The sequence below is a fragment of the Loxodonta africana genome, chromosome 10 (genome assembly GCF_030014295.1).
Source record: "Loxodonta africana isolate mLoxAfr1 chromosome 10, mLoxAfr1.hap2, whole genome shotgun sequence".
NCBI classification, from domain to species: Eukaryota; Metazoa; Chordata; class Mammalia; order Proboscidea; family Elephantidae; genus Loxodonta; species Loxodonta africana.
In genome coordinates, this window is record NC_087351.1 from 76278086 (window position 1) to 76294214 (window position 16129).

Below are 16129 nucleotides of genomic sequence, written 5' to 3' on the forward strand. Positions count from 1 at the left end.
GTTTTAAAGTAATTGTTGATTGTTTGGTAACATATAGATGATTTTTTTAAGGAGCACAGTGATCACAGGTGATATTCTTTATTTTGTGAGCCGATCTATCATTTAGCTCAAAGGTGACCTCAGGGGCTAGTTTCAGTATCTCAGGGCAATAGTCTCAAGGAGTCCTCCAGACTATACCAGTCTGATAAGTCTGGATTTTTTAAGAATTTGAGGGTCCATTCCACATTTTTCTCCCATTCTATCAGGATCCATCTATTGAGGTCCTGATCAGAATGGACAGTAGTAGCAGCCTGGTACCATCTAGTTCTTCTGGTCTCAGGGTAGATAAGGCAGTGGTTCACGTAGACTATTAGTCCTGTAGACTAGTTTCTTCTTTGAGTCTTTGGTTTCTTTCCTTCATTATCTTTTACTTTGGACTAGTAGAGACCAATAGTTGTGTCTTAGATAGCTGCTTGCAAGCTTTTATGACCCTAGATGCTACTTGTCAAACTATAATGTAGAGCATAAACTTTATGAACTATCTTATGCCAATTGACCAAGTTGTCCCAAAGACTATGATACTAAGCAGAATTTTTCAACTCTTTAGTTTCTGTTTTCATTTTGCACTGGTCATTTTTAAGCTCATCTCTTTCCTCTTGTATTTTACTGTAAGCAGCAAGGAGAAACCACACAGTCCCTTTAAGATCTTGCTTAGCAATTTTATCAGCCAGATATCCAAGTTCATCACTTATAAGCTCTACCTCCCACCAAACATTTGAACATAATTCAGACAAATTCTTTGCCACTGCATAAAAAGCATCGCCCTTCCTCCATTGTTCAATCACATGTCCGTCATTTTCTTTTAAAGTCTCACCAGAAGCACATTTAACATCCACATTTCTAGCAACATTCTGTTGCTGGTGCTATATGTATTCTCTAAGATGATAGAGACTTTCTCTAAGCTCTCCTCACTTCCTTCTGACCCCTTACCAGAGTTGCCTTTGATGTCCACAACTCTCTCAACAGTCTCTTCGAGGCAATCTAGGATGTTACTATTAAAAAAGATGTTACTTTTAGGTACCTTGAAACTCTCCCAGCCTCCTGTAAACTTTCACCTTAAGCACAATAAAAAGAAGAAGAAAAAACTCTTCCAGCCTCTATCCATTACCCAATTCCAAAACCACTTCCACATTTTAGGTATCTATTAAAGCAGCGTCGCCATTTCTTGGTACTAAATTCTGAGTTATCTGATGCTGCTGTAACAGAAATACCACCAATGGATGGCTTTAACAAACAAAAATTTATTTTCTCCCCGTTTAGGAGGCTAGAAGACCGAATTCAGGATGCCAACTCTAGGGGAAGGCTCTCTCTCTCTCTCTGTTGGCTCTGTGGGAAGGTCCTTGTCTCTTCAGCTTGTTTCTTGGTTCCCTGGGGATCTCCATGTGGCTTGGCTTCTCTTGCTTGCTTGTTTCATTTCTTTTTATATCTCAAAAGAAATTGATTTAAGACACACTGTACACTAATTATGCTCATTAACATAATAAAGACAACCCATTCCCAAATAAGATTATAACTACAGGCATAGAAGTTAGGATTTACAACACTTAATTTCAGGGAACACAATTCAATCCATAAGAATGAAGTAATCAAACTTAGCATCACCAGTAAGGGTCAAAAAGACATCATGTACTTCTGGATATGATAACCTGAGAAGGACAAAACTTCATTTATATAGTGTGCCATCCAAAAATACATAACCTGAATCTAACCATGAGGAAACAAGATCAGACAAACTCAAACTAAGGTATGTTCTAAAAAACAACTGACCCTTATTTTTAAAAAATGACAATATCATGAAAGAAAGGCTGTGAAACTAATGCAAATCACAAAAAAATTAAAGGACATTACAACTAAATATAAGAAAACTTTTTGTCTTAAATTTCAAAATATATCCAAAATTCTAGAATCCCTTTAATCGCCATTGTTATAGAACTTAAAAGACAAGAGCTTCTTCTGCTCCTACCTCATCATCCAAGATGTCCTACCCTTTTATTTCCTTCTGGCCCTGGTGCAGTGGTTATGGTGGTGTACTGGTTAAGAGCTACGGCTGCTATCCAAAAGGTCAGCAGTTTGAATCCACCAGCTGCTCCTTAGGCAATTCTACTCTGTCCTATAGGGTCACGTTGAGTTGGATTCGACTCAAGAGGAACAGGTTTGGTTTTTTGGTTTGGTCTTTATCACTCCAATTCTTCATATTTATTTTTCCTGACCTTTCACTTGTGCCCCCTGTAATCATCCTACTCCCACTGTAAATATGACAGGGGAAAAAAAAAGATAATGCTTTAGTGCTTATAATTCTCCTTCCCCTCCACCTCTCACAGGAGAGTTCTACCTTTATACATTCTACCTAGCCTTCTTTCCACCTTCTTGTCATCTTCAACTCTGGGAGCTGAGTAAGCAAGTAATTCCCGGGCTTTTTGTCACATGAAACCAGGACTTAGAAGAAGAGCTAGAATTGTTGAAGTAATGATGGACTTGCATCACTAAAAAGCCTACTAAAAGAGAAGGGGAAGAAAATTTCAGAGTTGCCTGGATGCTGTAGGTGGGAGAGTTTTTAAAGAGATGTGAGAGATTTGTCAGAGAAGTGTTACTGTGAATTGCTTGAGTGAGGCAAATAAAGATTGAAGTTACTTTTGGCTATTTTGAAAGCAGTTGCTGACATTTTTTTAATGGAACCCCACACATAAATTGGATCATGTAGGACCTTGTTTTATATTCAGATTATACTATATTATTGTACTATATGATTGTTATACCATAATCTGAGCCCTGATCATGCAGTAGTTAAAGTGCTCAACTGCTAACCAAAAGGTTAGTGGTTTGAACCCAAGAGCTGCTCTGCAGGAAAAAGATGTGGCAGCCTGCTTCTGTAAAGATTTATAGCCTTGGAAATCATATGGGGCAGTTTTACTCTGTCTTAGAGTGTTGTATGAGTCAGAATCGACTAGATGGCAGTGGGTTTGTTTCTTTGGGTTTATACTATAATACAAACTATTGTAGTCTAAGAATTTTGAAACAAACTTTCACCATTTCCTTGACAACAGTCTATCACCTGTCCTCCTCCACTAGGATTCTATAAAATCTTCTACCTATGAATTGCTCCTTCCCCTAAGCCTAACCCATGCCATATCCTAGATTTCAATGACAAATGTAAATGACCTATCCAACAATTTATTTTTGTGATCCCTGTGCCTGTTTAGTTTCAAAGACCTTTACCAACCACTCACACCAGATCTCAAAACCCAGATTTTGTGATCAACAAGATGACATTTAAAACAATTTATTTCATTCTCTAACCATCTTCTGTCCTCCCACCTCTCTCACAGCCCTGTTTCCTCTATGCCTTTTCTTCAGTATCACAGAGACCTTTAGACCCTTGTACTTTATCTCCATACATCAGAAAGGCTTCCCAGTCAACCATGCTGTATTGCTTTTTTTGATCCTCCGTTAAGAAGTTGACCAACAAATTACTCAACATTTATCATTTATCTCCTGGAGTAACAGAAGGTAATAAAAATCCTGTTTCTTCAAAAATCAATCAAAACTTGTTTTCACCTTCATCATGAAAATATCCATGGAATCTTCTTGTCCTTTCATATTCATATAAGGGGTGTATCTGTTGGCACTTACTAATTCTTTCTCCAAAAGATTTGCCTTATGCTCTGCTTTTTGTCTTTCAACCAGTTGTACCCTGTATAAGATATCAATAGTAACAATATCATGAAACAACTCAACCAATTTTAAAATTTCAATTAAAAAAATAAGAAACATACCCACGTTTAAAATATCTTAAATATGTCTTACGAAAACAGCTGTCCAGTTACCTAACTATTTGTAGGGAGAGACTAGAAATGGAGAGAAAAACAATCCAGTGTTAAGTCCTGTGGTAGTTCCCCTATGGGAGGGAAAATTTGGGTGTAAGTATCTGTTTGGCACTATGGTACTACTGTGATGACCAGAGGTCCCACATGAATACAAGCACTCCTATTTTAACAGTATTTGAATTAGAGTCTTCAATTGGGATTTGATGAAAAAAGGAATTAGACATAATGATACAGCAATAAAGAATAGCATATGTGAAAACTTGCTTTATCATCAGATATACAGTTGAGATATGCAAAAAGCTAATTATCTGTTTGGTTCTTATTTTTATTACCAATTGCTAGTTATCGGTAATATCTCCTACCCCGAAACTAACCAAGCAACCAATCCACCAACCCATTGCTGTCAATCCATTCTGACTCACAGTGACCCTATAGGACAGAGTAGAACCCTGCCCCATAGAGTTTCCAAGGCTGTAAATTGGATAGAAACAATATCTGAAAAAGAATTCCTAAGAATTTTCCAAACCTGATGAAAGGTATCAATTGACTGATTCAACAAGCTCTGAAATTCCAAGCAGGATAAACACAAAGAAAGTCACACTAGGCCACATCTTAATCAAATTGCTAACAATTAAAAGTAATCAGAGAAAAAGTATACATTACCTTCAAAGATAGAATAGTAAGACTGAGGGCTGACTTTTCAACAGAAACGACAAGAGAGAAGATAACTGAATGATATGTTAAAGTGCTGAAACAAACAACAAAATACTGCCAACCCAGAATTCTATACTCAGTGGAAATACCTTCCCCAGATGGTGATGAAATAAACATGGTTTCAAAAGAGAAATTCATTGACAGAAGAGCTGCACTGTAAGAAACACTTCAGGGAATTTTTCAGGATAAAGGAAAACGATCCTTCGTGGCTGCATAGAACTATGAAGGAATGAAGTGCACCAGCAAAGGTGAATTTGCAGGTAAATAGAAATTAATACTGACGACTAATTTTAAAAAATCTTATGGGATTCATAACATATGGAAAAAGTAAAACATATGATAATTATACAACAGTGTGAGGCAGATAAATGGAATAAAATTGTCAAAAGGTTCTTATTTTGTGGGGAAATCATAAAAGTACTAATCTAAAGTAGATTGTACTAAATTAAATATGCGTTTTGTAATCGTAAGGTCTAGGGTAAAAGCTAAATGACAATTTAAGAGATATTAAAGAGCTAATACAGGATGAAATGGAATAATTAAAAAATTTAAGTAATGCTAAAGAAAGTGATAAATGAATAACGAAGGAACAGAGACTAGATGGGTAAAATAAACAATAAGTACAAATATGGTAGACTTAAATCCAACAATTTCGGTACTTACCTTAGAAGCAGAAGGTCTAAACATTGCAATTAAAAGACAAAATTATCAGACTGAATTTTTTAAAAAACAACTAATAAAATAAATTATAAAAAACAAAAAACTAAAGATACGACAACAACAAAAAAAGTAGCTGCTGAGGCTGCTTATGTACAACCAAACACCTCATGGGATTTGGTTCCTTGGTTTGGAGGTTTAGGGTCATGGTTTCTTGGGGCATCCCAGTTAATTGGCTTAATAATATGTTTACTACTTCTGTTCTACCTCCTAGTTTGTTGAATAGTGCCTGGGGTCTTAAAAGCTTGCAAGTGGCCACTCAAGACATAAAAATTAGTCTCTATTCACCTGGAGCAACAAAGGAAAAAGTAGAGTCAGGAACAGGAGAAGCAAATGGAATGTGAGGCTAATTGCCTCCATGAACAAATGTCTCCTTTGCCATGAGACCAGAACTAGATGGTGCCCAGCTACCGTTACTGAACACTTTGATCAAAGATTCTACGGAAGAATCCTGATCAAAAGGGGGAGTATGCAGAAGAGAATATCAAATCCTCATGGACTCCAGACTTTCTGGAGCCATAAAGGCTGGATGAACCTCTGACATTATTGCCTTGAGATAATCTTTGAAATTTAAACCAAAAATATTCCCTGAAATCTTAAAACCAAACAATAGTTTAGCTTAACTAGTAAAATGTCTACCTTGAGCATTACGCTCTTTTAAGAACTATCTATATAGGGTTGCTATGAGTCAGAATTGACTTGACGGCAACGGGTTTTGGTATATTGGATTGACAACATCAACTCAAAAGATCAGATAGGAAATTTAGGGGGCAGTGAGCTTATGTTATTGGGGAGGAACAATTCAGAAAAGGAGGGTGAGAATGGTTACACAACTCAAAGAATGTAATCAATGTCACTGAATTGTATACGTAGAAACTGTTGAATTGGTTTACGTTTTCTGTGTGTATTCTCAACAACAAAATTAATGTAATTTAAAAAACTAATGATATGCATTTCGCAAGAGATATACAGTAAGTATAAGGACAAAGATGCATATAAGAAATTGAAAAAAAATACACCATTAAGGAGTGAAAAGACAACCCACAGATTGGAAGGAAATATTTGCAAATCATATATCTGAAAAGGGGTTCATATTCAGAATATATAAAGGACTCTTACAACTCAACAACAACAACAACAAAAATAACCAATTTTAAATATCTCTGGGTGGCGCAAACGGTTTGGGATCAGCTTGTAACCGAAAGGTTGGCAGTTCAAATCCAACCAGTGGCACCGTGGAAGAAACAGGCCTGGCCTGGCAATCTGTTTCCATAAAGATTACAGCCAAGAAAATCCTAAGGGGCAGTTCTGCTTTGTAGTACATGGGGTCTCCTGAGTCACCAATCAACAACAAAAACAAAACCAACAATATAAAGGGGCAAAGAATCTGAATAGACGTCTCCAAAGAAGATACACAAATGGCCAAAAAGTACATGAAAAGATGCTGAACATCTTTAGTCTTTGTTGTTAGTTGCCATTGAGTCGATTTCAGCTCACGGTGTGACCCCATGTGTTACAGAACTGAACTCCTCCATAGAGTTTTCTTGGCTGCAGTCTCAGAAGCAGATCACCAGTACACAGTACCACTGGGTGGGTTCAAACCACCAACTTTAGGTTAGCAGTCAAGTACAAACCATTTGCACCACCTAGGGACCTCTTTAGTCATTGTTGTTGTGCCGTTGGGTGCCACTGAGTCGATTTCAACTCAGAGCAACCCCATGTGACACAGTAGAATTATCCTACAGGATATTCTTGGCTGTGATCTTTACGGAAGTAGATTGCCAGGTCTTTCTCCTGCAGAGCCACTGGCTCAAACTGCCAGCCTTTTGGTTAGCAGCCGAGCCCTTAACCATTGTACCACCAAGGCTTCTTCTTTATTCATTAGGTAAAAGTAATTCAAAATCACAATTAAACATCACATTATACCCTCTAGACGACTATAATAAAAAAGACGAACAATAACAAGTGTTGGTGAGAATGTGGAGAAACTGGAACCCTCACGCAACGTTGATGGGAATGTAAAATGAAGGCGCTTCCTTGGAAAACAGCCTGGCAGTTCCTCAAAAGGTTAAACATAGAGTTACTCTATGACCCAGCAAGTCCATTCCCAAGGTTTATACAGGGAAAAGAAAACATATATTCACACAAAAACTTGCACATAAATGTTCATAGAAGAATTACTGATAATAGTAAAAAAGTAGAAACCCAAAGGTCTATCAACTGAATGGGTAAAAAAAATGCACTATGTTCATATAATGGAATATAGTTCAATCATAAAAGGGAATGAAGTATCGACGTACGCTAAGTGAAAGAAGCCAGATACAAAAGGCCACATATTGTATGATTCCATTCATATGGAATGCCCAGAACAGGCAAATTCATACAGATAGAAAGTAGATTAGTGGTTGCCAGGACCTGGAAGTGGGAAGGAGGGAATGAGGCATGACTGCTAATGGGTTTGGGGTTTCTTTTGGGGGTGATAAAAAAAAAACCTCTGGCATTATACAGTAGTGATGGTTTCACAAGCACTAAATCGTACACTTTAAGAGGATGAATTTTATGGTAAGTGAATTCTATCTCAATAAAAAATGTTTTTACTAAATGTAATAATGTTGGATATTAAGTGAAATTCTAGTAGATTTAAATCCTGTGATCAATCAGGAGTATGGAGCTCATATACTATTTGCGAGCTAATGGCAAAAGACATGTTTGAAAAAAACTGAAAAATTCCCTACCTTAGACGATTTTCTAGTTCCACAATTCGTTCAGTTAAATCCCAGTTGCCTCTTTCAAGGCTCTGAATATTGGTGTTTTTCAAAGATTTAATTCTGGTTAGAGAAGCAGTAAGTTCTTCTAGGTCCTTGATATCATCTTTCAGAGACATTATCTGGAACGACTGCTGAGCGTTATTTTCCTTGTAACTTTCTAGCTCAGATCTCATCTCTTGCAATGAAGTTTCTTTTATGAGAAGTTTGTTTCGAAGATTTCCTAGCTAATGAGAAAGGAAAGTGTTATTTAAAATCACCTATAGTTTTTATTTTTAAAAAGTCATGATCTTAAATCATGATGGGTATTGTAATTCCCAGCAGAAAGGAGACATAAATTCCTGCTGCTTTGAGCCACAAATGTTTTGCTTTAAATGTGTCCTAAAGGGGAGTGTGTTCATAGTCCTCTCACCTAAAGAGAAGCCTTTGGTTATGACACTTGGTTCCTGGACCCTTGTTTGTGCTGATCAAAATATAGGTGAAGAGGCGAGTCAGAGAAAAAACAAGGCTTAAATTGATTATGCTTTTAAAAGGCAAATAAAGGAAATAAGAAGTTAGAAGGGAAGCAAGAGCAATAGCTTATGTAAAGGAAAGTGACACAGGAGAGCCAGCACAGATTGGGTGTTTGAGGAAGAGACCAAGAAGGAAATACCCGAAATGGAAACTGTAAATGGTGTTAAAAGAAAAGTCATATTAAGCCAATACTAGGAACTGATTGATGTTTATTTAATATACAATTTGCAAATCAGAGTAACGTTTCAACTGTTGCTGTTGTTAGGTGCCATTGAGTCGGTTCCGACTCATAGCAACCCTACGTACAACTGAATGAAATACTGCCGGATCCTGCACCATCCTCACAATCGTTGTTATGCTTGAGCCTCTTGCTGTAGCATCAATCCATCTTGTTGAGGGTCTTCTTCTTTTTCGCTGACCCTCTACTCTACCAAGCATGATGTCCTTCTCCAGGGACTGGTCCCTCCTGATGACACGTCCAAAGTATGTGAGATGAAGTCTCACCATCCTTGCTTCCAATGAACAGTCTGCCTGTACTTCTTCTAGGGCAAATTTATTTGTTCTGGCAGTCCATGGTATATTCAATATTCTTCGCCAACTCCATTATTCAAAGTCATTGATTCTTCTTCAGTCTTCCTTATTCACTGTCCAGCTTTCTCATGCATATGAGGTGATTGAAAACACCATGGCTTGGATCAGGTACACCTTAGTCCTCAAAATGATATCTTTGCTTTTTAACACTTCTAAGAGGTCTTTTGCAGCAGATTTGTCCAATGCAATGCATTGAGTCCGAGTAAAAAGAAATTCTTGACAACTTCAATCTTTCCTACATTTATCACAATGCTGCTTATTGGGCAAGTTGTGAGGCTTTTTGTTTTATGTTGAGGTGTAATCCATACTGAAGGCTGTGGTCTTTAATCTTTACTAGTAAGTGCTTCAAGTCCTCTTCACTTTCAGCAAGCAAAGCTGTGCCATCTGCATAGCTCGGGTTGTTGATGAGTCTTCCTCCAATCCTGATGTTGAATTCTTCTTCATATAACCCAGCTTCTCACATTACTTGTTCAGTATACAGACTGAATAAGTACTATGAAAGCATACAGTGCTGACGCACACCTTTCTTGACTTTAAGCCACTCTGGTGTTGGTACAGTGACTGTGTACTCATTTCAACTAGTGAATCAAAATTTCTCCAAAGAGGAAAGAACTTCCAAAGATTCTTATATCCCATCTTATCAACATTACCATGGAAACAGGGCCAGAACAGTGTTTACGTAATGACAGTTTACCCTAAAACATAGCTTCTGGATGACCTTGGAGTTTCTGTTTATCGAAACTGACTGTACACAGGTAATTCTTCAAAAAGCACAATGCCTAAAGCAAAGCTGTCTTAACCAATTTGTCTAGACTATTGTTTTGACTCAAAGGTGACTTTCGGAAACCAGTTCTCTCAAACATCTTCTCAGGTCAAAGGTCTGGGTGGGTCACCCCAAACTTCATGGAGCCCAGAAATCTGGGTTTCATGAGAATTAAAACTATTTCTCAATGGTAAATTGCTTACGGTCTGAAGTCAGTTTTTGAGGATGTTGTGACAAAATTCTGAAGTAGTGTGGACAGAATGAAAAGGGCAGTGTGAGAAAGAAATTGTAGAGGCCCAACATCTGATTGGTAGGTAATATGTAGAATTAGGGATGAAACAAATCACATATGTTGATAATTAATAGAAATTGACAAATGAATGCCTGGAGGGAAGTATTGGAGGTACTCAAGAAGTGTTTCTCTTATTTTAAAACAGCTCCTTTACAATTTCTAAAACAACGACTTAAATATCCTATTAAAGATCTGTTTGGAAATACCTTTTTTAAAAATGAGATAAAATATTTTATAAATGGAAAGTTTAAATATATCTATTTTTTCGTTAAAGACGTTAATTAAATCAAGTCATTTTTAATTGCCTTTTTTCTTTATCCTCCCTCCCCAGCAAGTCACTAGGTCTATAGCATTGTTTCCTTACATGGCTTGCATCTTTACCTTTTACATACCCTAGTGATTCTGTGATTTGCAGTTTGTTTCCTCCCTTCTCTCTCCCTTTCTCCATGATTCTATAAAGTTTAAGATTAACCTATGTTCCTCTTAAACAAGAGAACAACAATCAATAAGATGTGGGATGAGACAACTAGACAATGGGGACCATTTTGTGACTGAAACCAGGATGGCGTCAACAGACCTGCAAGACATCAAGAATAGGTCACTTCGTCATCATGTCTACCTTAAACAAGGACCAACATTCCTGGAAATCTCTAAACCCTGACCTTCTCCCTACAAAGGCCTCCAGTTAGACCTTTTGGGGCAGACAGAATTTGGGAAGAACCTACCCTCTCTGTTTCCTGGATACCAGTATTCAATAAAGCCCTCTTGCTGTTTACCTTCCTCCTGTCTCAGTATTGGCTTTGCGACAGGCAGTTCAAATCCACGATTTGGGGTAACAAAAAGTCCTTAAAAAATTACAGCATCATAAAACTTCAAATCTCAGAATGGACTACAGCCATTAGCAAAATAATAAACTTAGTGAATACTCTAGAGAAAAGAAATGGTTAAGAGAATTCTGTCTCCTGTAACACCAGTTGATAATAAAATGCTTTAAAATATATTAACTTGTGCTAAACTCTAGGATATTTTCCCCTTTCTTACCCTTTCACGTAAAGGAAACCTTGCATTCCTTGTTTTAGAAATTATAAAGGAGCTATTTAAAAAGAAGAGAAGCACTTCTGAGCACCTCCAATCCCTCCCTCCAGGCATTCGTTCGTCAATTTCTATTAATTATCAAAATATGTGATTTGTTTCATCCCTAATTCTACATATTATCTACCAATCAGATCCTGCTTTAAGACCTGCTTATTTAATCACAAATTAATTTGCTTAAAATAATGACTTAAATATCCCGTTAAAGATCTGTTTAGAAATACCTTTTTTTTAATTAGATAAAATATTTTATAAATGGAAAGTTTAATATATTTATATTTTCATTAAAGATGTTATTTAAATCAAGTCATTCTTAATTGCCCTTTTTCTTTATCCTCCCTCCCCACCCCCAAGTCACTAAGTCTGTTAATATTATCTCTACTATGTCTCTCATATCTACTTCTTTCTTCCCATGTCTGTTGTCATTGCCCAGTTTCAGGACCTCATAATCTGTCTCATCTACTGCTGTGGTGGTCACCCTGTCTTCAAGCTAGCATGTATCTAAGCCAGCTTTTCATTCATTCAGCAAACAAGCCTTGTCCCTGCTATGTTCCAGGCACGTGCTGGGCTCTGGGGATTGAAAGAAGATTAAGAACTCTCAAGATTTTCCCAGCTCAGCCAGGGAGACCAACATAAAAACAAATAATTAGACAAACAAATAATTGTACCATAAAAGTTATGAAAAGAACGCTCTGCGAACACAAGGAAAGGGTACCTGATTCTGTCCTCAATCGTTGTCTCAGGTCTTAAACCACTCCACTTCTCAAAAATCTGTGATGAGTCCTCACTGACTGCAAACTCAAATAGCATCTTTTTCTAGCTCCTCCACTGGCTCTAAATCTTTTTTATTCTGACACCCCTCTTTTCAACCTCTGTAAAATAGTTTATATGCCACTACCCCCTAAGAAGCTTATCTTCTACTTAGCGCTCATGGAGTTTACCTTGTGTTTCTCCTCATTGTTTTTTGTCTATCTCCCCTTTTTCTAATTTTCTTCCAGGTGTAAACCATTTATTTTTCCATCCCCACTTCCCAAGTGCCTTTTTTAGCACTCTGCACATGGCAGAACCTCAACAAATGTTGAGTTGAAACTCTATTCCTATCAAAATTATGGATCTCAACTTCTGCTAATAACAATCATTGCTCAAGTCCTTCAGCATTGCCTTGACCAGTAAGTAGGAGGTTCTCTGCATTGCAGTGGTCACAATTTATGTAGAATACTATGTAAATGATGCCCCCTAGAGTTGTGAAATGCAGTGGCCCCAATTCCCTGTATGGATATAAGAACTATACGTTAAGGTATCATTTTTGCTTATCCTCTTAGGTAATGTTAGGTATAGCTGAAGATACCCTATTGGTTCCTTGGAAAGTACCTAAAGTAAGCATGCATCTGAGTCAAGTAGAAGACTAGACACATTGATTCTAGATCTAGTTTAATCTTGCTTGTAATGATCATACTTTGTCAATTAGCCTTCAGAGGACTTACTAGTTTTAGTTTTCTACTTTCTCCTTATAAAGAGTGATTTGCAACCTCTAAGACCTTAAAACACTCCTGTATTAATTTTATGGTAAAGATCCCAAGCTTTCAGTAGTTTGATGTTACATTTGGACATAATAAACCAGAAATATGTTTAGGACTTAACTAAATTCAGGCTAACCCGAAAATTGCAATACAATCTGTGGATAAAAATTGTTCAACAAAGGACTTGCATCTGAATATATAAAGAACTCTCTAAACTCAACATTGTTGAGTTTAGAAAACAAATGATCCAATTAGAAAATGGGCAAAAGACTTGAACAGGAACTTCACCAAAAACGACATGCAGCTAGCAAATAAGCACATAAAAATATATTCAACATTATTAGCCATGAGGAAAATGCAAATTAAAGCCACATGAAATACTACTACACGCATATCAGAATGCCTAAAATAAAAAATAGTGAAAACAAAAGAAAACTACAAAGCTCTACTACAAGAAATTAAAAAGGACCTACTTAAGTGGAAAAACATACCTTGCTCATGGATAGGAAGACTTAACATAGTAAAAATGTCTATTCTACCAAAAGCCATCTAGACATACAATGCACTTCTGATCCAAATTCCAATGTCATTTTTTAAGGTGATAGAGAAAAAAATCACCAACTTCATATGGAAGGGAAAGAAGCCTCGGATAAGCAAAGCATTACTGAAAAAGAAGAAGAAAGTGGGAGGCCTCACTCTACCTGATTTCAGAACCTATTATACAGCCACAGTAGTCAAAACAGCCTGGTATTGGTACAACAACAGGCACATAGACCAGTGGAACAGAATTGAGAACCCAGATATAAATCCATCCACATATGAGCAGCTGATATTTGACAAAGGCCCAGTGTCAGTTAATTGGGAAAAGATAGTCTTTTTAACAAATGGTGCTGGCATAACTGGATATCCATTTGCAAAAAAATGAAACAGGACCCATACCTCACACCATGCACAAAAACTAACTCCAAGTGGATCAAAGACCTAAACATAAAGACTAAAACGATAAAGATCATGGAAGAAAAAATAGGGACAACCTTAGAAGCCCTAATACAAGGCATAAACAGAATACAAAACATTACCAAAAATGACGAAGAGAAACCCGATAACTGGGAGCTCCTAAAAATCAAACACCTATGCTCATCTAAAGACTTCACCAAAACAGTACAAAGACCACCTACAGACTGGGAAAGAATTTTCAGCTGTGACATCTCCGACCAGCACCTGATCTCTAAAATCTATATGATTCTGTCAAAACTCAACCACAAAAAGACAAACAACCCAATCAAGAAGTGGGCAAAGGATATGAACACACACTTCACTAAAGAAGATATTCAGGCAGCCAACAGACACATGAGAAAATGCTCCCGAACTTTAGCCATTAGAGAAATGCAAATTAAAACTACGATGAGATTCCATCTCACACCAACTAGACTGGCATTAATCCAAAAAACACAAAATAATAAATGTTGGAGAGGCTGCGGAGAGATTGGAACTCTTATACACTGCTGGTGGGAATGTAAAATGGTACAACCACTTTGGAAATCCATCTGGCGTTATCTTAAACAGTTAGAAATAGAACTACCATACAACCCAGAAATCCCACTCCTTGGAATATACCCTAGAGATACAAGAGCCTTCACACAAACAGATATACGCACACCCATGTTTATTGCAGTTCTGTTTACAATAGCAAAAAGCTGGAAGCAACCAAGGTGTTCGTCAACGGATGAATGGGTAAATAAATTGTGGTATATTCACACAATGGAATACTATGCATCGATAAAGAACAGTGACGAATCTCTGAAACATTTCATAACATGGAGGAATCTGGAAGGCATTGTGCTGAGCGAAATGAGTCAGAGGCAAAAGGACAAATATTGTATAAGACCACTATTATAAGATCTTGAGAAATAGATAAAACGGAGAAGAACACATACTTCTGTGGTTACAAAGAGGGGAGGGAGGGAGGGAGGGTGAGGGTTTTTTATTGATCAATCAGTAGATAAGAACTGCTTTGGGTGAAGGGAAAGACAACACTCAATACAAGGAAGGTCAGTCTAATTGGACTGGACTAAAAGCAAAGAGGTTTCCGGGATAAAATGAAAGCTTCAAAGGTCAGCGGAGCAGGGGCTGGGGTCTGGGGAACATGGTTTGAGGGGACTTCTAAGTCAATGGGCAAAACAATTCTATTATGAAAACATTCTGCATTCCACTTTGAAATGTGGCATCTAGGGTCCTAAATGCCAACAAGCAGCTATCTAAGATACATCAATTGGTCTCAACCCACCTGGAGCAAAGGCAAAGGAAGAACACCAAGGTCACACGACAACTAAGAACCCAAGAGACAGAAAGAGCCACATGAACCAGAGACCTACATTATCCTGAGACCAGAAGAACTAGTTGGTGCCCGGCCACAATCGATGTCTGCCCTGTCAGGGAGCACAACAGACAACTCCTGAGGGAGCAGGAGACCAATGGGAGACAGACCCCAAATTCTCATAAAAAGACCATACTTAATGGTATGACTGCGACTAGAGGAATCCCGGAGGCAATGCTCCCCAGACCTTCTGATGGCACAGGACAGGAACCATCCCCGAAGACAACTCATCAGGCATGAACAGGACTGGTCAGCGGGGGGGAGAGAGATGCTGATGAAGAGTGAGCTAATTAAATCAGGTGGACACTGGAGAGTGTGTTGGCAACTCTTGACTGGAGGGGGGATGGGAAGATAGAGAGAGAGGGAAGACGGCAAAATTGGCACGAAACGAGAGACTGAAAGGGCTGACTCAATAGGGGGAGAGCAAGTGGGAGAAGGGAGTAAGATGTATGTAAACTTACATGTGACAGACTGATTGGAATGGTAAATGTTCACTTGAAGCTTAATAAAAATTAATTTAAAAAAAGAAGATGTTCAGGCAGCTAACAGATACAGGAGAAAATGCTCTCTATCGTTAGCCATTAGAGAAATGCAAATTAAAACTACAATGAGATTCCATTTCACTCCAACAAGGCTGGCATTAATCCAAAAAACACAAAATAATAAATGCTGGAGAGGCTGCGGAGAGATTGGAACTCTTATACACTGCTGGTGGGAATGTAAAATGGTACAACCACTTTGGAAATCTATCTGGTGTTATCTTAAACAGTTAGAAATAGAATTACCATACAACCCAGAAATCCCACTCCTTGGAATATACCCTAGAGAAACAAGAGCCTTCACACAAACAGATATATGCACACCCATGTTTATTGCAGTTCTGTTTACAATAGCAAAAAGCTGGAAGCAACCAAGGTGTCCA

At 37.7% G+C, this 16129-nt stretch overlaps 1 protein-coding gene across 1 annotated transcript in view; it reads right to left on the reverse strand.

The window, feature by feature from the left end:
- Window positions 1-16129, reverse strand: part of LOC100661531 (coiled-coil domain-containing protein 170-like) — a 52493-nt gene that overhangs the window by 23249 nt on the left and 13115 nt on the right. The window contains exons 3-4 of the mRNA XM_003408510.3: window positions 8030-8286; window positions 3595-3730 (exon numbers count right to left, since the gene is read on the reverse strand). Of these exons, the coding sequence (XP_003408558.1) occupies window positions 3595-3730; window positions 8030-8286 (393 nt within the window). The remainder of the gene's footprint in view (window positions 1-3594; window positions 3731-8029; window positions 8287-16129) is intronic.